The 25599-nt window shown below is 43.7% G+C and overlaps 1 protein-coding gene across 1 annotated transcript in view; it reads left to right on the forward strand.

Annotated features, from left to right (window-relative positions):
- Positions 1-25599, forward strand: part of LOC138640127 (NACHT, LRR and PYD domains-containing protein 3-like) — a 119794-nt gene that overhangs the window by 22575 nt on the left and 71620 nt on the right. Inside the window, exons 2-5 of the mRNA XM_069728808.1 lie at positions 10018-10065; positions 14689-14852; positions 15118-15289; positions 23378-23443. Coding sequence (XP_069584909.1) covers positions 10041-10065; positions 14689-14852; positions 15118-15289; positions 23378-23443 — 427 coding nt within the window. The 5' untranslated portion in view covers positions 10018-10040. The remainder of the gene's footprint in view (positions 1-10017; positions 10066-14688; positions 14853-15117; positions 15290-23377; positions 23444-25599) is intronic.

The following is a 25599-nucleotide window of genomic DNA, read 5'->3' on the forward strand; positions in this document are numbered from 1 at the left end:
GATAGACCCCATCACAGTGATCAAAAGCCCCCAATATTAGTAAATATGGCAGCACTTGGGCTGTTCCCCTCTTCTCTCCTTGTAGTTGTTCTGGGAGAAAAGAGAGATACACTACATACAAGTGCTATACTGTCAGAGAAAAGAAAGTGAAAAAAATCACATTGCTATCTCCGTGCCTGCAAATCCCCTAAACCAAATTGATCACCCCCTTCCTTCTGTGTCATCCTCCTAGTCAGATTACATTTTTTTTAATTATTATTATTTGCAGTTAGGTTTAGGATTAGAGTTGGGGTTAGGCTATTTTTTCAAAAGTAATAAAAAATACTAGTGTTAGATGCTAGTGGTGTTGGATTAGGGTTATTTTTTTTGTTAGTCAAATAAAGCAATGGCCTGCATAACATTGAGCACGGAGCAAGCATACAGTCTGCTTTGCTATGGCAGTGAAACTTAATCTGAATCTGTTCACTCCAGAGTGTGGACCCCACGAATATTCTTCAAAAAAAGTCAGACCATCTGACAATTAATTCCAGGACTTGATTACTCATATAAACATTTTTGACCATTCATCTTAGTTTGACTGTTTTTACGACTAAATAGTCTTGCTATGCAAAATAGTTGTTTTCATTTATATTACTTAGATAATTTATAATGGTGATATGGGCTTTATCATTGGAGAATATCTAATAATGAGGCTGTTCCGTATTTAAACAATTCAGGCCTAAGTGTATGTTCCCACGGTCAGTATTAGGCAGCGCTTTGGATGCAGCACATGTCCGCTTTGTCCAAAGTGCTGTCGGCTTTTGAACGTAGGTGATTCCGCATGTGTTCATTGAACTGTGCGGTATGTCCACGTCCTATACATTGTACGGGTGAGATTTATCTTGCGGAGACTGATCGTTTCAGCAAGATAAATAGACATGGTGTGGTCTGAGAAGATGCGCCGCATGTCCGTCTCCACCGGGAAGCTGGAGGCGTCCGTGCATGCATAGTGGAGATGGGATTTCTTGAAATCCATCCACTATGCTGTAACATCTGGAGGCTGCGGGTTGGACGCTGCGAATGTACGCAGCATCCAACCCGCAGTATTTACTGACCATGGGAACATACCCTTACTGTATGGTTCTTGCCAAACCTCCTGTACCACACAAGACTTTCAGGATTCTGTAGGGGATTGGGTGTTTTATGCATATAGCGGTTCCTACCTTGGCGGGCACCTGTAATGGTGTACCACGTCTATTGGCACATTTGTCTCTCATATAAGGATTGATGGAGAGAAAGAGACGTAAGATGAGTCTCTGAAAGTCTCTATCATTCTAGCCCTGCTGGTGTTCTTACATCTTGGAACGAATTCAGTTTTGCACATAGTTGGCTGCATTTTCCTCCACATTTTTCCCTTCATTCCAGTACAGTTTATTCTTCCTCCTACAATATAAGAAATTGCAAGACAACGGTTTTGTTAGCAAGACCAAGTTTTATAATCAGCAAATGTGTTTTTAGGGGCATGCCGCCCTCTGTGAGTAATAAATCCTGGAAGGATTTTCTTGTTCAGTAGCTCAATGTCTCTGTAAGCTTTGAATGGGTCGTGGAACTCCTTAAATTTTATCCAAAATACCAAATGGTCTGTCGTCTATTATTATAGGCCATGTGTCCAGAACTCACATTGGTGCCTTAGTGGATGTATTTTTTAACACCGAAAAAGGAGTGCAATAAAATTTGAGGTGTGGTCCTCAGAATATACAAAAAAAAGAATCATAAAAGAGACAGTGGAAAAAATTCAAATTGTTAATTTTCAAACTTGTGTTGCATCAACTGCGTAAAAATGTTGGTATGAAACTACTCACTACCTCCCTAGATAAATACATTACAGGGTATAATTTACAAAAAAGACATTTATGGGGGATTTATATTACTCTACAACCACACAGGCTCTGCAAAAATGACAATCTCTTTCAAATAGAGCCAAAATTCACATTGTGTTCCTTCCATTCTGAGACCTGCTGTTTGTCCAAACAGAACTTTTTGACTACATATGGGGTATCACTGTACTCGTAAGAAAGTGGGTAATAAATTGTGGGGTCCACTTTTTGGTCTTCTCTCTGGCAATAGTGAGAAATTTTGGACTAAAACAAGATTTTTATTAAAAAAATGAACTTTTTCAATATTACAACCTAATGTTATCAAATTCTGTGTCGTCCCTGTGGGTTCAAAATGCTCAATATACCCTTGGCTAAAAACCTTGAGGGATCTAGTTTAAAAAATAAGGTCAGATGTGGGGGGTTTCTGCTGTTTAGGCACCTTGGGGACTCTGCAAATGCGACATGGTACCCGCCATCTATTTCAGCCAAATTTGTGTTCCAAAATTCAAATATTACACCTTTCTCCCTGAGCTCTGCCGTTTGTCCAAACAGAACTTTTTGATTACATGTGGGGTATCGTCGCACACGGAAGAAAGTGGGTAACAAATTGTTGGGTCCACTTTTTGGTTTTATGTCTGGAAAAAGTGAGAAATTTGGAGCAAATGCAAGATTTTTGTGAAAAAAATGAACCTTTTCAATAAGACGACCTGATGTTATCAAATTCTGTGTCATAGCTGTGGTTTCAAAATGCTCACTATACCCCTGGATAAAATCCTTAAGGGGTGTAGTTTCCAAAATGGGGTCATTTGTGGAGGATTCTACTGTTTAGACACATAAGGCTACTTTCACACTTGCGTCGGTAGGGGTCCGTCGCTATGCGTCGAGCCGACGTACCGACGCACGTTGTGAAATTTGTGCACGACGTGGGCAGCGGATGCAGTTTTTCAACGCATCCGCTGCCCATTGTAAAGTCCGGGTAGGAGGGGGCGGAGTTTTGGCCGCGCATGCAAGGTAGAAAATGGTGGACGCGACGGACAAAAAAACTTTCACTTGAACGTTTTTTCGTGCCGACAGTCCGCCAAGACATGACGGATCTGTTGCACGACGGACACGACGTGTGGCCATCCGTCGCTAATACAAGTCTATGGGGAAAAAACGCATCCATGTTCTTTATTAACTATTTTGTTCGATATTACTCTCTGATTTTAAGGCATAAAAATTAAAAGTTTGAAAATTGCAACATTTTCCAAATTTTCACCAAATTTCATTTTTTTCACAAATAAACGCAAGTCATATCAAAGAAATTTTACCACTACCATGAAGTACAATATGTCAAGAAAAAAACATTCTCAGAATCACTGGGATTCTTGAATCGTTCCAGAGTTTTTATCACATGAAGTGACAGTGGTCAGAATTGTAAAATTTGGCTCGGTCATTAAAAGGGTTGTCCACTACTTTCAATTAACCCCCAATGTATCCCCCCAGGGCTCCTAATGAATTGTGCAAATACCTTCTGTTGCCGTTTTCACCTGTGAGCTGCGCTATTCCGGCGGCTGATTCCAGGTCACGTGACCCCCAGGCTGCAGCTGCCGCTTATTTCCGCCGACGTCACGTCAATTTCCAGACTTTGGAAAAGTGACGTGACGTCAGCAGCAGGCGTGACCAACCTCACAGTCAGCAGTCACTCATCAAGAGTGACTGGGCTGTGGGCGGGGCTGGGGCTACCTGTGGGGCTGTGCTGGGGGCTGGCGGGGCTGTGCTGGGGGCTGGCGGGTATGACGCCAGTATGTGCGGGCGCCGGGGGTCTGCGTGCCGGCGCCGGTATGTGCAGGCCCGGTATGTGCAGGCCGGCGCAGGTATGTGCGTGCCGGCGCTGGGGTCTGCGGTGGTTCTGCTGCGGGGGGGGGAGGGGGGTCATTGGTGTGTGTGTGTCTCTGTGTGCAGGCATCGTCCGATGCGACATGCAACATGCGATGACATGCGACATGTGACAACATGCAACGACATGCACCATGGGACGACATGCACCATGCGACGACGTGCGACACGCACCATGCGACGACATGCGACATGCACCATACGACGACATGCACCATGCGACAACATGAATCGTGCACCATGCGGCGACATGCGACATGCACCATGCGACGACATGCACCATGCGACATGCACATGTGACGACATGGACCATGCGATGACATGTGACATGCACCATGCGACATGCACCATGCGACAGCATGCGACATGCAACATATGACATGCAACATGCAGCATGCAACATTCAACATGCGATGACATGCGACATGTGACAACATGCAATGACATGCACCATGCGATGACATGCACCATGCGATGACATGCGACATGCACCATGAGCCGACATGCTACATGCACCATGCGACGACATGCAACATGCACCATGCGACGGTATGCGACATGCACCATGCGACATGCACCATGTGACAACTTGCGACATGCACCATGTGACAACATGCGACATGCACCGTGCGACGACATGCACCATGCGACAACATGCGACATTGACCATGCAACAACATGCGACATGCACCATGCAACATGCACAATGCGACAACATGCACTATTCGACAACATGCGACATGCACCATGCGATGACATGCACCATGCGACATGCAACATATGACATGCAACATGCGATGTGCGGCAACATGCGATTACATGCGACATGTGACAACATGCAACGACATGCACCATGCGACAACATGCAACATGGGGCATGCGACATCGGACGACATGCGACAACATGCGTCATGGGGCATGCGACAACATGCGACATGCGTCATGGGACATGCGAAATGCGACAACATGGGACATGCGACAATATGCTGCGACATGTGACAACATGCGATATGGGACATGCGACAACATACAACATGGGACATGCTACATACAGTACATACATACAGTACATACAACATAGAGTACATACTCACCATCACTTGTCACTTTGTTCCCCGAAGCCATTGTCACCTGTAAAAAAAAAAAAAATCCAATTAAAACGAGTGTCCCTCGACATCTCCCGTGGAGAGCAGGAGCATCAGCGGATGTGATTGCTCTCCAGGGGCTCCAGGAATACAATGACGGAAGGTATCCTTCCACAATGTATTCCTCACAATGTATTCCTACGCCCCTGTGAGAAAATAGTCCCTAGTCTCACTTTTTGCCATTGCTGTGTGAGAAATTTTCCCACGCAGCAATTGCCATAAAGTGAGACCAGTGAACTAGAGTAACCTCAGTGATGCACTGTAGGAGCCATTGTCTCCTGTCAGTGTGTCACTGAGGGTCTGATAGAGCAGTGACATCACCCGATGTCACTGTTCTATAGGGGAGATCGTTGTGGGACACTCGTTATTAATTGGACTACGGCGGACAGTTAGTATACGGTTTATTATTTTATGTTTTTTGCAGGTGCTGAAGTATGGTGAAATTAAGAATAATAAAATACTTTTTTCTGGCTGTGTCTTTATTTTGTTTTTAACTCTTTCACTACACTAGGATTAATAATGGATAGGCGTCTTATTGACGCCACTCCATTATTAACCCGGCTTAATGTCAACTTACAATAGCAAGGTGACATTAACCCCTTATTACCCCATATCCCACCGCTACTCGGGAGTGGGGAGAGAGGGGCTAAGTGCCGGAATTGGCGCATCTTACAGATCCAATATCCAAGGCCCCCTCTCTAGTCTATGAATATCAGCCCGCAGCTGCCTGCGTAGCCTTTCTGGCTATAAAATGTATGGAGACCCCACGTCATTTTTTTTGGGGGGTCCCCCTATTTTAATAGCCAGTAAAGGCTACGCAGACCACTGCGGGCTGATATTCATAGCCTGGGAGGGGCCATGGCTATTAACCCCTTCCCAGGCTAAAAATATTGGCCCCCGGCCATCGGCTTTCTCCCTCTGGTGCAGAAAATTGCGCGGGAGCCTTTTTGTTTACATAAATATATTGTTTATTAACCCCTTTCTGCCAGCTGATTGAACAATACAAAAAGTCATAAAATATCTGTCAAAATTATGAAGCAGCAGTACACAAGCCTACCGAAAAAGCAAATATTGCAAAACATGCGTTGGAGCTACGTACTCAGCGGGCACCATACCCACATGAGTAAGCACTATATGTATCACCTTATTAGCACTATGCACTTTATCACAGCATTAACACATGTTTATGCCTAGTATTTTGCCATTTTGTTTTCAACTGGGAATCGCTGCGTGAATAAGATTTACTAGATGTTGGCCAGATTGTAACGCATCGAGTACTCTAGAATATGTATGTAGTATATAATACAGCCCACGTAGTATATTGCAATGTGGGCACCATATCCCTGTTAAAAAAAAAAAAAAGAAATAAAATAAAAATTAGTTATATACTCACCTTCCGGCGTCCCCCCGCATCCAGGCCATGTCGTGACGTTCCGTTGCTATGTCATGTTCGGGCATTGCCGCAATGCATTATTTGGACCGGATCGTCGCGAGTAGTGTGAAAGGCTGGCGCGGAAGGTGAGAATATAATGTAATTTTTTTTTAAATTATTTTTAACATCATATGTTTTTATTATTGATGCTGCATAGGCAGCATCAATAGTAAAAAATTGGGCACACTTAGACGATTAATGACAGCGCTAAAGGACTGCGTTACACCGCACATGTTCACATGTCTGTGGTTTTGAATAGACTGTGCGATCCGTGAAAAATCACGGAATTGTGTCCGATTTTGATCTGGGGGTTGGATAAAAATTGGGAATGCAAGTCTATGGGTCCATGAAAAAAATCAGACCACAATCCGCACCCTGATACAGTGCCGGCTAAATCCATGAGATTCCCAGAAATATCATTTACATGTTGCTGAAAATGTGCGCTTTGCTGAGCTGTCGTACAGATATGAGTGTATGGGTGGCAATGTATATGTGCATTTTCAAGCTTGTCTATTTCTGGCTCCTGAAAGCTCCTACACTATTTATTGCAGTGGCGAGCTCGCAAGTCTTACATGACCCCATAACTATTTCTAGTCAGCAGCTGGTCCACACAGTATAGACAGCATAGATATAAATGGTTTCTCACACCCAGTTAGCCTCTGATGGGGCTATGGGTTGGGCACACTTACACTACCCCCATGAAATAAAGTTAAATGGCCTCAGAGATATATGCTTTTCTTGCCTCCAACACTTTTTTTTCTATTTTCTTCCTCACCCAAGAAGGATTAACCAGCATGAAGGCGCCGCAGCGCCCCAATGAGTGATCCCATGTGGATCAACCGCGTTAAAATTATAAGTCTCTGATTCCTGATTTTATCAGCAGCTCAGGAATCCGATTTGAAACTTCAGGCCTTACAGAAATTGACTATTTCAGAGTATTTTTCTCTGAGGATTTTGTAAGTTTGATAGTGACTCAGTCTACAGTAAGTTATATGCCAATCAATTTTTTGACCATAACCCCACATTTTTAAACTCTAAACAGACCTCCCGTAGATGTAGTGAAGATGATATTTAAGGACCTTGTGCTCTGTAGGAGAATTCATGGTCTCTGGCAGAGGATTAGGTACACACACAAGCACATAGTGTCTTGTTCACACAAGAAGATTTATTAAAGTTCATAGTCTTCAGGCATAAAGAAAAACAAACAGCCTTTTCTTTGGGATAAAGACCAGCAAAGAAAACTAAATTGGACATATCATAGAGTGAGCTCACCCAGTAAGTTTAATGTCCAGATTCTCACAACAGAAAGAGGTCTTCCTGCCTCTCACTTAGGGCAGTCCCACACGTCCAGATAATTCCGGTACCGGAAAAATTGGTACCGGAATTATCCATGTCCGTGTGTCCGTGCATTTCTGTGGCACATCAGTGTGGCACACGTGCGGCACACGTGTGCCGCCCGTGTGCCCACTGGGTACCACACGCACCGTGCAGGAGACAGCGCTAAAGTTTAGCGCTGTCCCCTGCATCTGGTGCTGAAGCCGCGATTCATATCTTCTCTGCAGCAGTGTTTGCTGCAGAGAAGATATGAATAATCCTTTTTTTTTGTTTGCTTCTCGTGTTTAAAATAAAGGTCCATGTCCCCACCCCCCTCCCACCCTCTGTGCGCCCGCCCGCTGTTCTTAAAATACTCACCCGGCTCCCTCGCTGGCTGGCGCTGCTTCCTATCCTGGCCGCACCTTCTACTGTATGAGCGGTCACGTGGGGCCGCCGATTACAGTCATGAATATGCGGCTCCACCTCCCATAGGGGTGGAGCCACATATTCATCACCGTAAATGAGCGGCCCCACGTGACCGCTCATACAGTAGAAGGTGCGGCCAGGACTGGAAGCAGCGCCAGCCAGCGAGGGAGCCAGGTGAGTATTTTAAGAACAGCGGGCGGGCGCACAGGGGGTGGGGACATGGACCTTTATTTTAAACACGAGAAACAAAAAAAAAAGGATTTATCATATCTTCTTTACAGCAAACGCTGCTGCAGAGAAGATATGAATCGCGGCTTCAGCACCAGTGGGGGGGACAGCGCTTACTGTAGCACTGTCTCCTGCACGGCAGAGGGACTGCACACGGACAACGTCCGTGTGCGGTACGTGTTTTACACGGACCCATTGACTTTAATGGGTCCGTGTAATCCGTGCGCTCCCACGAACACTGACATGTCTCCATGTTTGGCACACGGAGACACGGTCCGCAAAAAAATCAATGACATCTGCACAGATGCATTGATTTGAATGTGTCTACGTGTGTCAGTGGCTTTGGTACGTGTGAAACGGGCCTTACAGACACCAACTGAGGCAGCTGATCTGCCTTACTTAGGCTGTTCAAAGCCTGAAAGTGGAGATACGGGAATGCCCAGTCCCACCCAGCATTTCTGGCCATTCCTAAAACTGGACCCAAAATCTGAGCCCATTGAAAACCTTCTCAGCACTATCTGTGCTATAGTCTGCTTTTCCAGGCTTGACACCATCTCAGTGACACATATCTCATGTCTAGGATCTGTGCAGCTACCACCTTCCAGGGTATATTGAAAAAGACAGAAATTCTGCAACATTGGAATGAGAAAATTCAACATAACACTCCAATAACCTGGACACTCTTGGAGGCAATTCGAAGGTTTTGGCATTATAACAATGATTCAATCTCTTTCGAAAGACCCCACATTTGATCATCAATAATGTCAAAAACAAATTTATGTATTTTCTAAAGGAACATCTACATAAATGATTCCCTAATCCACTTCTTAAATTATAACAGTGCTTGAGAAGTATAGTGAGCAAAAGAAGAACAGACTGTGTGAGACTAGAACAGGGAACACCCACAGATTTAGAGTTTACAACCGGATTGAATCCTTGAATCCAACTGTGATGTACCCACTGCTGGGCCAGAGTTACCTCCTCTATGGGGCTACCTTCTACACCAGCATCTTACTATTCACGTCCCTCTCTGCCAGAGGTACCGCAACATGAGGTACATTGCGTGGAGAAAATCCTACTGAAAATGAATTAAAGCAATCTATTGTGTATGTGGGGATTAGGGTGGGGAGAAGATTTAAGATGGAGCAGCACTATTGAAAGCTTTGTGGGTGAACATGATACCGTAATTTTGTATTTTATTTTATGGATAGGGAACCAGTAATAATAATAATAATAATCTTTATTTTTATATAGCGCTAACATATTACGCAGCGCTTTACAGTTTTTCACACATTATCATCACTGTCCCCCGATGGGGCTCACAATCTAGAATCCCTATCAGTATGTCTTTGAAATGTGGGAGGAAACCGGAATGCCTGGAGGAAACCCACGCAAACACGGAGAGAACATACACACTCTTTGCAGTTGTTGTCCTGGGTGGGATTAGAACCCAAGACCCCAGCGCTGCAAGGCTGCAGTGCTAACCACTGCGCCACCTTGCCGCCCGTACACGGCTAGAGGCAGCAGTGTAGCGGCTGGACAGAAACATGAACCCGGATGGTGTGCACATGATTAGATGGAGATTGGTGGTTTAGGTAGCATGAATCGTCTGACAGGTTTTCTTGAAAGTTTTTACTATCAGACCTTGTGGAGTAAATATGTTCTCATACATGGAGAGGAAAAAAACTGCTTTTATCTTATTTTTGCTTCTAAAAGTTTCCTTTTTTTTATCTTGCAGTGAATTTTTCAAACATCCCAGGAATGAGTATAATAACTCCCAGTGATGGTAAGGATTCATCATCTTTTTTTCTTACCTTCATACAACAATGTTATAACTGCTGTTGAGTAATGCGTCTCAGTTTTGGGTTGTACAAGCAAAATCTCACTTTGTTCATCAGTTCACCGCCGATGATTCCTATCAATACCAAACAAAAATGACATTAACATGTCACATAGACACCACCATTATGTATGTACTAGATGGTTGCCCGATTCTAACGCATCGGGTATTCTAGAATATGTATGTCCACGTAGTATATTGCACAGCCCACGTAGTATATTGCCCAGCCACGTAGTATATTGCCCAGCCACATAGTATATTGCTCAGCCACGTAGTAGATTGCCCAGCCACGTAGTATATTGCTCAGCCACGTAGTAGATTGCCCAGCCACGTAGTATATTGCCCAGTCACGTAGTAGATTGCTCAGCCATGTAGTATATTGCTCAGCCATGTAGTAGATTGCCCAGTTACGTAGTAGATTGCCCAGCCACGTAGTATATTGCCCAGCCACGTAGTATATTGCTCAGCCATGTAGTATATTGCCCAGCCACGTAGTATATTGCCCAGCCACGTAGTATATTGCCCAGTCACGTAGTAGATTGCTCAGCCACGTAGTATATTGTCCAGCCACGTAGTAGATTGCCCAGTTACATTGTATATTGCCCAGTGACGTAGTGTATTGCCCAGTGACGTAATGTATTGCCCAGTGACATAGTATACAGCAAAGCCACATAGTATATTGCCCAGTGACATAGTGTATTGCCCAGTGACGTAGTATATTGCCCAGTCAGGTAGTATATTGCCCAGCCACGTAGTATATTGCCCAGTGACGTAGTATATTGCCCAGTGACGTAGTATACAGCACAGAGCCACGTAGCATATTGCACAGCCCATGTAGTATATTGCCCAGCCACGTAGTATATTGCCCAGCCATGTAGTATATTGCCCAGCCACGTAGTATATTGCCCAGCTATGTAGTATATTGCCCAGCCACGTAGTATATTGCCCAGCTATGTAGTATATTGCACAGCCCATGTAGTATATTGCCCAGCCACGTAGTATATTGCGCAGCCACGTCTGACACAGGTTAAAAAAATAAAAAATAAACATATACTCACCTTCCGCAGGCGTGTTGTAGCACTGTCGCCTGTGTGGGGTGCAGGCGGCATCTTCCGGTCCCAGGGTGTGCTGATGTCGCGGTCACGTGACCGTGTCGCGGTCACATGATCGTGACGTCACGGCAGGTCCTTGTCGTGCAGGACCTGTCATGACGTCGCGGTCACATGACCGTGTAGCGGTCACATCACCGTGACGTCACGGCAGCTTCTTTCCGCGCAGGACTTGTGATGACGTCGCGGTCACATGACCGTGACGTCATGGCAGGTCCTTCTGGCCGACCATCTGTGCGACCGGAACGTGCCGGTTGCATCGTGAGGAGCGGGAAAGGCGGCGTAGGTGAGTATATAATCATTTTTTATTTTTTTTAATTATTTTTAACATTCGATGTTTTTACTATTGGCGCTCCATAGACTGCGTCAATAGTAAAAAACTTGGTCACACATGGTTAATAGCAGCGGTAACGGACTGCATTACACCGCGGCATAACGCGGTCCGTTACCGCTGCCATTAACCCTGTGTGAGGGTAGACTGGAGGGGTGTATGCAGACGCCGGGCAGTGAGTGCGGGGAGTAAGGAGTGGCCATTTTCTTCCGGACTGTGCGCGTCGCTGATTAGTCGCGGCAGCCATGACAGGCAGCTGCCGAGACCAATCAGCTAACAAATAACCGTGACAGAAGGACAGACAGAAAGACGGAAGTACCCCTTAGACAATTATATAGTAGATATTCACAGATATATGTAATCAGCTTGCAATATAATTGGAACTAAACGCTAAAAAAGATTTGCTTAGGAGCTGAGCCAGTCCCGCACAACGTAGATGTTACACAGTCGGCAACTGTATCTAACAGCCATGGATGTAGTCGAGCTCCGATTGCTGCTGTTAACCATTTAAACACCACTGTCAATTTTTGATGGGCACTAGCAGCAGGAAGGCCCATCAAAGGGAATTTAGTGTGGAGCTTCGATGAGTTGAGTAATGTTCATTGCACCTCATGGACCAAAGAAGAAAAAATCTTCTCTTTCAGGATCCAGTAACATAGTTAGATCTCTAGATCATACACCTTGCAGCTAAATTCATTGCCATTCTTATAGCCAAAAAGTTACTTTTTATCAGAAAATTTGGAAAAAATTGTCCCCATGTTGTCCCGAATCTCAGCTGGATCGTTCACATTCAAATCTGTCCAAAGTTCTCTGTTTCTTAAAGTAAGGCTAAAACATAAAAGGAGCCATCAAATTCCTTCCTCCAAAGTTATCTTATAAAGTTTGTAGAGTGTGAGAAATACAGGCTCCTTCTATTCAAGGACCTCACGTAATTCCAGAGGACATCCACTCAAGCTAAATCCATCCTTCTTGAATAAAGTGGAGAGACTTCCACATGTCTCAAAAGATTATTGTCACGTCTTTCTGCAGCAATCAAACAACTATCCGGGTCAAGAGAAACAAAAAAGTATGTGGTGACATATGCAAGTACATTATGGGATAATAATGGGGGAAATCAGAAATACAGATAATAATTTATGGATGTGCGGACCACTCAGAAGCAATCCTTAATGGATAGGCTGATAGATTTTGAAGCTAGCCAAGACAAGGTAACATCATCGGATGAGGCTGATCCATTAAAATGGAGTGAAGGTCACCACAGGCATGTGATGAAGAAGCAGAACGTTCATTGTAGTTTTCTCATCCATACAACACATCTCAAAGATCAAAGACTTATTTTATGGAAAACAGAGACATTAGCTCCCGATCAGCACTCAGCAGCTGCAGGAAGGTGTTGGGCGATAAGATTGAGAAAGAGGATCTAGAGCAGGGACAGAGGTTTGAGGATTAGGAGAAAACCGAAAGTTGATGATGTTTCATTACAGGCTAAAATCATGAGGAAACATTCTTAGGCCACTAATTTCTGCAAAATAGTGGCTAAAACCCATACTGAGAAGCACTAAGAGCACTGCGAACATTGATCCTGGCTGGAATGAGGTGTACGAAGTGGTAATTTTATTTGCTTTATTTGGCTGTGTTAGTCTATATGTGTTGTATTATATATTTTTTTATATGATTTCAACACTCCAATTAATTAATACGACTGATAGACATATTGATTGGTTTTGTTATATAATATACAGTATATATGTATTTTCAAAGAATATAGCAGAAAGCTAATTGAAAGCTTGTCCAGCCACATGTCAATTGTTCCAAATGGTCAGTCTAAAAGGAATGTAAGGTTGTCATGGCTAGGTATGTTGCCATGTTTTCACCCGTGCAGGGCCTATGATCGAATTAATACTCTCTTTGTCCTATGCTCTTGCTTTTATTCCTGTCACTCTTGCTGTTCTTCTCCCCATCTGCATTTGCTTCCTTTTCTCCTTTAATTCATCTTATTGTTGCTTGGGGACTCCACATGGCCTGACTATAATGGAGGAGGAGGAAGGTGCACAGGGTACTGCTGTCAAGAAGGCAACTTCCATAACTGAGAACTGATGATGTTGCCTTCTGATTTGCTGTAGTTAATCACTCATGTGTTGTTGATGAAATCAATTGGTAAAATTAAGGGTCACAGACTCCTACTCCTCCTGTTGTGGATTGTAAAATTCTAATATACAATATGATCATACCTTTTTAATATTTATTTTAATATTGTTTTCTTTGCTTTGAGTTGAAGTTAGGATCAGATGGGTGAAGTTAGAAGACTGTGTTGACCTCACAGTATGGAGAAACTACTGTGACTTGTGTCCTTATGAAAGATAAATACAATAACTGCTTAGGTGTCTCCATTTTTCTGATGTACCGTATTTTATGCAAGTATGTACTTATATTTCTTTACTTTTTGCCTATCCAAATAGCTTCTTCACAGCGGAGGGACTCTAGTACCAAATGCTGGAAGCAACAATCATAAAAGCCTGTATTGACTTTATAAAAAACTTTTTGTATTAGGCTACGTTCACATTAGCGTTGCGCGCCGGTGCGTCGGCGACGCAACGCACGACGCACAAAAAAAGCGCGCAAACGCACGCAAAAACGCTGCGTTTTGCGACGCGTGCGTCGTTTTTTGACGAAAATCGGACGCACGAAAAATGCAACTTGCATTGGTTGCATTTTCTTGCGTCTGACGCTAGCGTCGGAAACGACGCACGTGTCGGAAAACGCAACCAAAAAAACGCACGCGTCCCCATGTTAAACATAGGGGCGTGTCGCCGCTGCGTTGCCGCTGCGTCGCCGACGCAACAGCGACGCACATTAGCGGAACGCTAATGTGAACGTAGCCTTAGCTGCTTAATACAGCGATTTTTCCAAAAGGTTGTGATTTTGCTGAAACTTTACAAATACGTCAAAATACTCAACCGAAAGTCTGAAAAAAGTATCTCCTAATTGTGCCTGTAAATTTTTGGTGGTTGTCGATTCAACATTAGTGTATGCTTCTACAATGATCCAGGACAGGAATATTCTACATAAAACACCGTGGTCTTCTGCAGCTCTAGAAGATTTCATTCTGTTGTCTCTTTAATTTCCTAGTTGATGAGACCCAGGAGTTTCACCAGCAGCTGTGTCAGTATGAACACCATGCACTGCGGATAATACATGAGTATTTCCAGGACGATCTGCTCCACATTGTGGAGAACTTGAGTCCTCGATTACTTCTGGGTGAACTACATTCCCGAAATACCACTGATGTCCAGGTGAGACAAGAACTGCCGATGCCGTATACTTGTAGTCCATGGGTTATCAGAACAGTTTCACACATGTCACCATCCTGCTGTCAATAGATCCTGGGAAATAATCTAATTGTTACTTCTGGATTCGGAACGGATTTTCTGTTACACTATTCCTTATATTTATATTTGTCTGGCCAATATAAGTAAGACTTACATGCCTGAAATAACTTTGTTAACCTTTTCCTATTTTTGCATAATGACCCTTATCTGTGACTTTTTCATTTTCTAGAAATACCAGGGTCTAGAAAATGATACAAAGACCTTGGCCCAGAAATTACTATCGGATATTTTCTCCAAAGGAAGAGAAGCGGTGATCGGATTGTGGGTCAGTCTTTATGCCTTACGGAGGAGTCATGGATTCCCCGGGCTGGATGCTGTACTGGATGAGCTCAGTCATAAAGGTAACATTTGTATGATGCGTCGGTTATGAAAATGGAGGGTTTTATATCTCACATTGACCACAATAATAATAAGATTGCATTGAAACGCTCACTTTACACATGTGGCTAAGCCCACCATGCGTAAAGTGAGCGCTTCATGTGCGGCTGGAACCCGGTTCTGGAGGAGAGGAGACTCTTGGGAACCATATTTCTGTAAAAAAGAGAATTAAAATAAAAAATATGGATATACTTACCGTCTGATGGCCCCTGGAGTCCTCCCGCCTCTCAGAGGTGCACGGGCGGGTTCCGTTCCCAGGGATGCATTGCGCGAATGACCTGGGATGACGTCGCTGTCACGCAACCGTGACGTCACAAAGGTCCTTCACGCAAAGCATCCCTGGGAATGGAACGTACCGGGAGCGCCGCTGAGGAGATCGGAGGCCATCGGAAGATGAGAATAACTATATATATATATATATATATGTATTTTTTTTTAACATTCTATCTTTTACTATTGATACTGCATAGGCAGCATCAATAGTAAAACGTTGGTCACACTTGTCAAGCACTATGTTTGACAAGTTTGACCAACCTGTCAATCACTTTTCCAAGCGATGCTTCAAATTGCTTGGAAAATGCAAGCATTCTGCAAGCTAAAACGTTTGTGTTTTGCGGGAAAACACATGCGAATTCCACATGCGTTTTACCCATGGCAGGGACATTTCCGCAGCATTTCTGCAATGTGGGCACATAGCCTAAGAGCATGAACTGTTGGATGCTACCTCACGACAAACAGAAGGTAAGTGCAAAAGATATATAAAGCCACAACCAAAAGGTGATAGGATAGACAAATGAAAACACCTGTGTTAAGCTAAACAGACTGCAGCCAGAATAGCAGAACCAAAACATCTGGAGAAAAGGTGCGTCTGTTGTGGCTCGGCGGAAAGAGAAGCCGACAACAAAACACAAGCTCAAAAGTTCGAACCCAGAAGTATGACAATGTCACCATGGGCTGAGAGATTGCCCCACAGTCGTAATAGATGCATGACTTTTGGATATGGGATGGACCCCACTCCTTCTTAAAACCACCATAACTACTGTAAACCTAGGTACTAAAATAAATACACAAAACACATTATTTTGGTTGTCAAAATGGCCACAGCTTTTATTCAAATCACAGGATTAAATAATCACAGTAGGAGTCAGGTGGAGTGCTAGTACATTGGGATTCACAAGTACTGCGATATCCCCAGCTGTCTGACATACAGCACCAGGACAGACAGCCATAAAGGGGCGGCACGCACTGGCTTGCCATTCAAGCAGAGCCAGTAAACTTTCATGGCACCAATGACCCTATTATCCTCACCCTGTGCTTAACCACTGTGCCCGCCCCTGATTGATGTTACCATTACAACGTCCTTGAGGCTGGCCACCAAAGCCGAGCCTGCTCACCACCATGAGGTTTTACATCCTCTATTAGTTAAAATGAGTCCACCTTAACTTGTCTGCAACTTCCACCTGACTCCTAAACCGCAAAGCCGTGACGGGTTATAAATTCCAAGTCTCATTTGACACCTTTTTTTTTTTTTTTTTTTTTATAATTAAATCATTTTTGCAAACTTAAAAATTAGGAGTCCCTGCAAAAGCATTAATGGGACTAAACATGGCAAACCCCCGACTCACAAAGAGTCATCCTACAGCGCTCAGGAGAGGAAAAACCCCCTGTGGAGGAAACCTCCAGGGAACCATGGCTGAAGGATTGCCCTTCCCTTGGGCTTAGAAGGTTGCCACAAATAATAACTCTTTATAGCCAATATACAATTGAACCTGGTACAAGATATACAATGACAAATTCAAAAATACAATAAAGCATTTATCATTATACAAGCAATAATTAAAAAGTGTAAGGACAGAGATTATAAACAGGGCGGGAGGGCGGGTAATGTTTCCTCCTGTCCATCTTGTGAGAGAAAGAGGGAGAGCCAGAGTTGCCTCCCCTATATAAGCCCCACCCTCCTCACAGTAATACACCAGGAACAAACATCTAAACTCCTTCCTCTTAAAGCAACATCACTCTTGTTTTAAATCTACACTGCAATACAAACAAAGGCTGCAGGAGTTCTCAGTCCACCCCTCCCCAAGTCATGTCCACCTCCGTCTAGTCTCCGGTGGTTTCTTGACTTTTGGATATGGGATGGACCCCACTCCTTCTTAAAACCACCATAACTACTGTAAGCCTAGGTACTAAAATAAATACACAAAACACATTATTTTGGTTGTCAAAATGGCCACAGCTTTTATTCAAATCACAGGATTAAATAATCACAGTAGGAGTCAGGTGGAGTGCTAGTACATTGGGATTCACAAGTACTGCGATATCCCCAGCTGTCTGACATACAGCACCAGGACAGACAGCCATAAAGGGGCGGCACGCACTGGCTTGCCATTCAAGCAGAGCCAGTAAACTTTCAGGGCACCAATGACCCTATTATCCTCACCCTGTGCTTAACCACTGTGCCCGCCCCTGATTGATGTTACCATTACAACGTCCTTGAGGCTGGCCACCAAAGCCGAGCCTGCTCACCACCATGAGGTTTTACATCCTCTATTAGTTAAAATGAGTCCACCTTAACTTGTCTGCAACTTCCACCTGACTCCTAAACCGCCACCAGCGAGGCCATTTGACACCTTGAATGGACTCGACCCCCATCACCCATGCCTAATAAAGTCATCAACCAGATCTGCATGCTATGGAAAGACTGTGCATATAAGGAACAAAATTCCAGGACTGCAACAGATTAATTTTAACAATGCAACACTACCAAATTATGATCGATAATATGGTAACTACAGCAAAATAACAGCCGCTAAACACCCTGCAATGTGGATCCTATAATAGGGAATGCAGAAACTAAACCATAACAAAGGGGTAGCCACAGTCTGACTACCTGTATAATGACATCTGTGATGCCTCAAAAACTATTATACTGCATGTATTGTAGCCAGCTCTAATAACTCACTAATTCACAGATTTCAGTTCAAGAAACCACCATTACATACAGTAGCTGGGCTGTGCAGTAACCAATTCTTAAACCCACTTACTATTACTACCCAAAAAGTGATGAGTGTATATAAAGAGAAAGATACTATAAACAAGGAGTAATTAAAAGCCATACACAATATAAAATCGACATTATAACCGATCATTAAATAATTTAAATAATTTCTGCAATATTTGGACATGGTAAATGAAATAAGCCTATTGCAGAAAAGTCTACAAAGACATTATTAATAACCTTGCCACGCCATTGTTAATTGCTTTACAGGCACTTGATAACATATACCATTAACCTTCTCCAACTGGGACAAAGGCATTGGGAATAGGCACATTGCCCTTCGTGTCAATGCACTTGATGTCTTCACCCCTAGCCGCTCCCACTGGCTAAAGGGCATCGGGATGCATTTTATTACTTTTCTCTTAGTCACTCCCACTGACTCCAGGGCATCCATATTAGGTACATTGCTCTTCAGTTTGATGCCCCAGATTACTGCATTCTCCAGACAACAACCTTGAAAGAAATAGGAGTTGGTCAATATAAACAGTCAAAATCAGTGCCTCAGCATTCTCAAGTCACAGGTACTATTCAGGACCTCGTCCAACACACCAGGCATATGACCTGTCCAGGTGCTATTCAGGACGTCAGTCCAACACCCCAGGCATATAACCTGTCCAGGTGCTATTCAGGACATCAGTCCAACATCCCAGGCATATAACCTGTCCAGGTGCTATTCAGGACATCAGTCCAACACCCCAGGCATATGACCTGTCCAGGTGCTATTCAGGACGTCAGTCCAATACCCCAGGCATATGACCTGTCCAGGTGCTATTCAGGACGTCAGTCCAACACCCCAGGCATATAACCTGTCCAGGTGCTATTCAGGACATCAGTCCAACATCCCAGGCATATAACCTGTCCAGGTGCTATTCAGGACATCAGTCCAACACCCCAGGCATATGACCTGTCCAGGTGCTATTCAGGACGTCAGTCCAATACCCCAGGCATATGACCTGTCCAGGTGCTATTCAGGACGTCAGTCCAATACCCCAGGCATATAACCTGTCCAGGTGCTATTCAGAACATAGTCCAACACCCCAGGCATATGACCTGTCCAGGTACTATTCAGGACCTCGTCCAACACACCAGGCATATGACCTGTCCAGGTGCTATTCAGGACGTCAGTCCAACACCCCAGGCATATAACCTGTCCAGGTGCTATTCAGGACATCAGTCCAACATCCCAGGCATATAACCTGTCCAGGTGCTATTCAGGACATCAGTCCAACACCCCAGGCATATGACCTGTCCAGGTGCTATTCAGGACGTCAGTCCAATACCCCAGGCATATGACCTGTCCAGGTGCTATTCAGGACGTCAGTCCAATACCCCAGGCATATAACCTGTCCAGGTGCTATTCAGAACATAGTCCAACACCCCAGGCATATGACCTGTCCAGGTACTATTCAGGACCTCGTCCAACACCCCAGGCATATAACCCAATTTGTATGCATGTAGAATATGATTGCCATGACCACAGGGACTTTACCCTAACAGGGTCTTGTAAGATATAAATGCTTCTGGAGACCAGGGGGCCATACCGTGATGGTCACTACTCCACACCAGGGGGCCATACCAAAGATGGTTACATCTCCATTCCACGGGGTCATACTATGATGTACACCCCTCCATCCAGGGGCCACACCCGAGATGTTTACTCCTCCACACAAGGGGTGATACTATGATGAACACCCCCCCTAAACAGAGGGTCCATACTTGAGATGGTTACCCCTACTGACCAAATTATAATTAGCTTCAAGGACCCACTAAAAAAGAAACAAATAAGTGCTTTTTTTTTTTTTTTTTTTTAAATACACACCTTTATTAATACAAACATACAATAACCCAACAAAGCATAAATAACCTTAGCTAGCTGGGAGGAGTCCTTGAAGCTCATAAGATCTGGAGATTACCAAGCATAAAGTGAACATAAAATGTACCAACAATTACTCCCAGCCGTTACCCCACTGGCTCGGGAGCACCATAACCACAGGGTTCCAATGTTCACTTGAACTTCCTGAGGATCCGACAAACCTTTGCCGAAACTCCCCTCCACATTTCACCAGATCAGAACCATATTTAATACCAAAAGGAAGAATCCATATCCCAATGGATCCCCCAGACCAATTTGTAACGAACTTCAAGGAACCCCCCAACTGCCCGGCTCCAGGTAATCCACTTAGTCTGTGCTATCCACCATCTTAGGTAATATAAAATTTAGCACTCAGTGGATATACACCATTCCTGCAAATATATGAAGGGGACAATATAAGAATTAAAAACAGCATACAATAAAACATCAAAGCATAAAGAACATTAACATGCTGGGAGGAGTCCTTGAAGCTCATAAGATCTGGTGATTACCAAACAAAAAGTGAACATAAAATGTACCAACAATTACTCCCAGCCGTTACCCCACTAGCTCGGGAGCACCATAACCACAGGGTTCCAATGTTCACTTGAACTTCCTGAGGATTCAACAAACCCTTGCTGAAAATCCCCTCTACCATTCACCAGATCAAGAACCAAATTAAATTCCAAAAAGAGGAATCCATATCCCAATGGATCCCTCAGACCAATTTATAACCAACTTCAAGGACCCCTCCCCCCCCCCCCCCTAACTGCACAAGATGTGGGATAAGTGAAGATGAAAACACCATGTAAGTTTACAACCAAGGTATATTACAGGTTGATCCTGGAAAATGTCCCATCATAAGGTCAGATACATTCGATGATGGGCAATGCTGTTATATGCTGTAACAATAAAGAAGCCGCCTGCTCCTCTACAGCAGTTACAGACAGGCTCTCTAACCACCAGCTGCACATACATCATAAGAAAATATAATATGTAGATCTAGTATAAGCTGCCTGCAGCCATAAGTGTATGTGCAGAAAATGGCAAGGTCTGTGTCCCCAGTCAGTCACACTACCTACATACAATAGACGAGAGACAGGGCTGAAAACTGGGCCCATGATGTGTTCTCCAGAGCAAGGTGCAGCATCACACTAGGAGTGCCCACTCACTGCCCGCCATGTGCTGAGTTATTAGTGCCCACTCACTGCCCCCGCCATGTGCTGAGTTATTAGTGCCCACTCACCACCCCACCATGTGCTGAATTACTCCCCGAATAATTATTGACACCTGATAAAATATATATAGTAAGGCTCCAGGTAATCCACTCAGGCTTCAGGCTTGTGATAAGCTGCCTGCAGCCATAAGTATATACAGAAAAAGGGGTGGATATATCAGGCAGGACAGCATGCAACATAATAGGACTAAAGGCTGCCTTATCTCCAGAAATAAAGCACGGATTTGGAAGTCATGTACAGATTATATGTGCAGCAAGGAAAATAACCTGGAGACCCAGGATCTAACATGTACTCAAAGTCTGTATACATGATAAGCATGCTGCGCAGAGATGGAGCCTTTTCTCATATATCACATATAGATAGTGAGAGTAACCTGGTTATCACCCAGCATCATCAGACTGTACTGCAGCAGAGATGAGGTCACATGCAGGTCACCAGACTCCATAAATGGGAAGGGGGGAATCAGCAGACAGCAGCATGCAATGCACAGACAAGAAGTGCAGCCTCTTACCCTCATATATATATAAGGTATATATATACCATCCCTTTACTGCTCCCTCTCACCAGTGACTAGTCCCTGCAACTGTCCAGCTCCACGCTCCCAATAGCAGACACTGTATGTGTCAATGCTCTGACCCATCACACAGATACACAAAACTCATGAAGACTCTGCACAATACAGCAGAAATAAGACACAGCAGAAATAAGACACAACAGCCATGTCTGTAAGGAGGTCACACAGGAGCTGTCTCTGCAGTGTGTGAGGCAACTTGTAACAGACCCATGAGGGAACATGGCAGCTACATGAATCTCTGAGGTAATATTACTCCCAAATAAGATGTAAGAGCTGAGACTACACTAATACATAATGAATGTGGATAGTATATCAGCCATGTCTGCAGGGAGGTACACATTAGGGAACATGGCGGCTACATGAATTTCTGAGGAAAAATTGATCCCATATATGATGTAGGAGCTGATACTACACTAATATATGATGTGTGAAGTGAATGTGCTCCTATCAGCTATAATGTGAGGTGATAACCCCAGTATTATACTCCCTGAGACTGCAGACATGTTTCCTCCTGTCCATCTTGTGAGAGAAAGAGGGAGAGCCAGAGTTGCCTCCCCTATATAAGCCCCACCCTCCTCACAGTAATACACCAGGCACAAACATCTAAACTCCTTCCTCTTAAAGCAACATCACTCTTGTTTTAAATCTACACTGCAATACAAACAAAGGCTGCAGGAGTTCTCAGTCCACCCCTCCCCAAGTCATGTCCACCTCCGTCTAGTCTCCGGTGGTTTCTGGAAAATTCTAAAGCAGCAGTTGATGTAGACATGGATATAGTGATATATACATGGGGTGAATGTCCGGCCCCAAACTTGTGACGTCCTAGCGTCAAGCACAGCTGTAAGCTTGAGAAATCTAGAAGATCCATGTGATTTGTTATTGTGATATAATAACAGCCAGATCACAACAGGGGAGTTCAGCTCATGCAACCAGATTCCAGAAGACTGAAGAAAAAGTGCTCACAAATATAAGTGCATTGCAAAGATGAAGTGGGGGATGGAGAGGGAGAACTGGAGAGGGAAATTCAGAGAGAGGACAACCCCTGTAAAGTATTGTAGTTGTTCTAGTATAATATCTCATATTTCTACAGATTTCTGAATAGAATATATCACCCTTGTAGCCAGAAGCATGGCAGTGTATAGAGATTACTATCACTGAAGAAGATGGCGTATTTGCAATATTAGTGACACGTGTACCGAGTTTCCACATTGCTACATTATTTAGCTGTTTTGGTAGATGCATTGCAAATCTTGGATAAACACATTTATTTTGTTCATTACCAACACTGATTATACACCACAAAATCATTCATAACTAATTTCTGATTAGGTGACACTCTCGTGGGGCAAATCCAATTGGATAAACATGGACACCTACTTTCCTCAGAACTGAAAGGTAAGTGCACATATTATAGCCTAAACCCTCATAGATGCCAATAACCTAAACCAATAAAATAGACTGTGGGCTGATTTTGTGTTCTGTATAACTGGGACAAATCTTCTATTCAAAAGACAAGGCGTTCTGAACAAATACTGGTTTTATGGTAGGATACTGAGTTTCCCACCAGAAATATGACTTCTTTAACCCCTTTACCCTCAAGGGTGGTTTGCATGCTAATGACCAAGCCAATTTTTACAATTCTGACCACTGTCCCTTTATGAGGTAATAACTGGAACGCTTCAATGGATCCCGGTGATTCTGACATTGTTTTTTCATGACATATTGTACTTCATATTAGTGGTAGCATTTCTATGATATGACTTGTGATTATTTGTGAAAAAAAAAAGAAATTTGGCGAAAGTTTTGAAAATGTCGCCGTTTTCCAACTTTGAATTTTCATGCCCTTATATCACAGAGATGTGTCACACAAAATACTTAATAAAGTAACAAAGTAAGTAACACTTCCCACATGTCTACTTTACATCAGCATAATTTTGGAACCAATTTTTCCTGTTAGGAAGTTATAAGGGTTAAAAGTTAAACATAGATTTCTCATTTTTACAACACCATTTTTTTAGGGACCATCTCACATTTGAAGTCACTTTGAGGGGTCTATATGATAGAAAATACCCAAAAGTTGACACTTTTCTAAAAATTGCACCCCTCAAGGTGCTCAAAACCACACTCAGAATGTGTATTAACCCTTCAGGTGCTTCACATGAATTTTTGGATGTTTAAAAAATGAGCATTTAACTTTTTTTCACAAAAAATTTAACTCAGACCAAATTTTTTTTATTTTACCAAGGGTAACAGGAGAAATTGGACTCCAAAAGTTGTTGTGCAATTTGTCCTGAGTACGCTGATACCCAATATGTGAAGGTAAACTACTGTTTGGGTGCACGGGGGAGCTTGGGAGGGAAGGAGCGCCGTTTGACTTTTCGATGTGTCGGGGTCGTCACGACAATACCCTTCATCCACCAGTCATTCCAAATCAGATTAAAAGCAGTGGTACCGGAGTGAAGAATGAGTCAGACAAAAGCTGGTTCAAACTCAGTGCCTGCTTATGCTTCCACACGTAGTGGTAACGTCACAGCAACTGAACTCTTTATTTCATATACACAACATTATATGGTCCATTGGGGGAAGGTGTGCAGAGGGCAGGGTTAGGCAGGGTTTAAGCAATGTATCTAGTATTCAGTCCCTCTGGTTGGCCTGACGTCATATGATAGATCCTCCTTCCTCCACGTCACTTTAAGTTTCCATTTCTCCAGGGATGATACTTCAGCTTCAGAAACGAAAGTAGATTCTTGGCAAGTACAAAAACTAAGGCAAAGGTGAATACTGGCAGCCATCTTAAATACAGTTAAATTTGCATTGGCAAGTATGAAGGGAAAAACTTATTGTTTCACAGCATAAGAATACATAAAGTACAAAAGAGTATAAAGACATATATTTTCACCTTGACAATCCCCCCTAAACACTAAGTTTTTCCCTAAAAAGAAAGATCCTTCGAGACTGTCCATGTGATGGGGAAAGGGGAGGTGGATTTCTTCATCCAGACACCTCAGAAGCTGTCCCCTTGTGAGAGGCCTCCAGGCAGCTGAACCCTTCACTAGCTTCACATGGAGTTCTCCTGCTGTCCCTAAACTAAATCTCTTAGCATCATCTGAGAGTTGGGGGTTTTGTCTATCTTCTTGAGGGGGACGTACTTGGGGATCTCCCCTGGATCAGTGCCATCGCACTCTAGTGGGTCTACTTCTTGGTTGAGGAAGGTGCCAGTCGGAGTTGCCTCAGTGATAACCTTTTTATACAGGGGAATAACACAACAGAGGATTATCGATCCAACTACAAGAAGAGCAATCAGTACCAGACAAGCTTGTTGAAAGAATCCTTTGAGCCCACCCAACCAACCGGAAAAGAAAGATGTGTCTACTCCAGCATTAGATTTTAATTCTGCTGCTAACCCATTTAACTTTTTAAGGGCTATCATGGTCTTTCCATTTACCCCAGAGTTCTGAGGGATATAGGTACAACATTCCTCTCCCACCATTCCACAGACTCCTCCTTTCTCAGCTAAGATCATATCAAGGGCTAGTCGGTTTTGGAGGGTC

The sequence above is a fragment of the Ranitomeya imitator genome, chromosome 1 (assembly GCF_032444005.1).
Source record: "Ranitomeya imitator isolate aRanImi1 chromosome 1, aRanImi1.pri, whole genome shotgun sequence".
Classification (NCBI taxonomy): domain Eukaryota; kingdom Metazoa; phylum Chordata; class Amphibia; order Anura; family Dendrobatidae; genus Ranitomeya; species Ranitomeya imitator.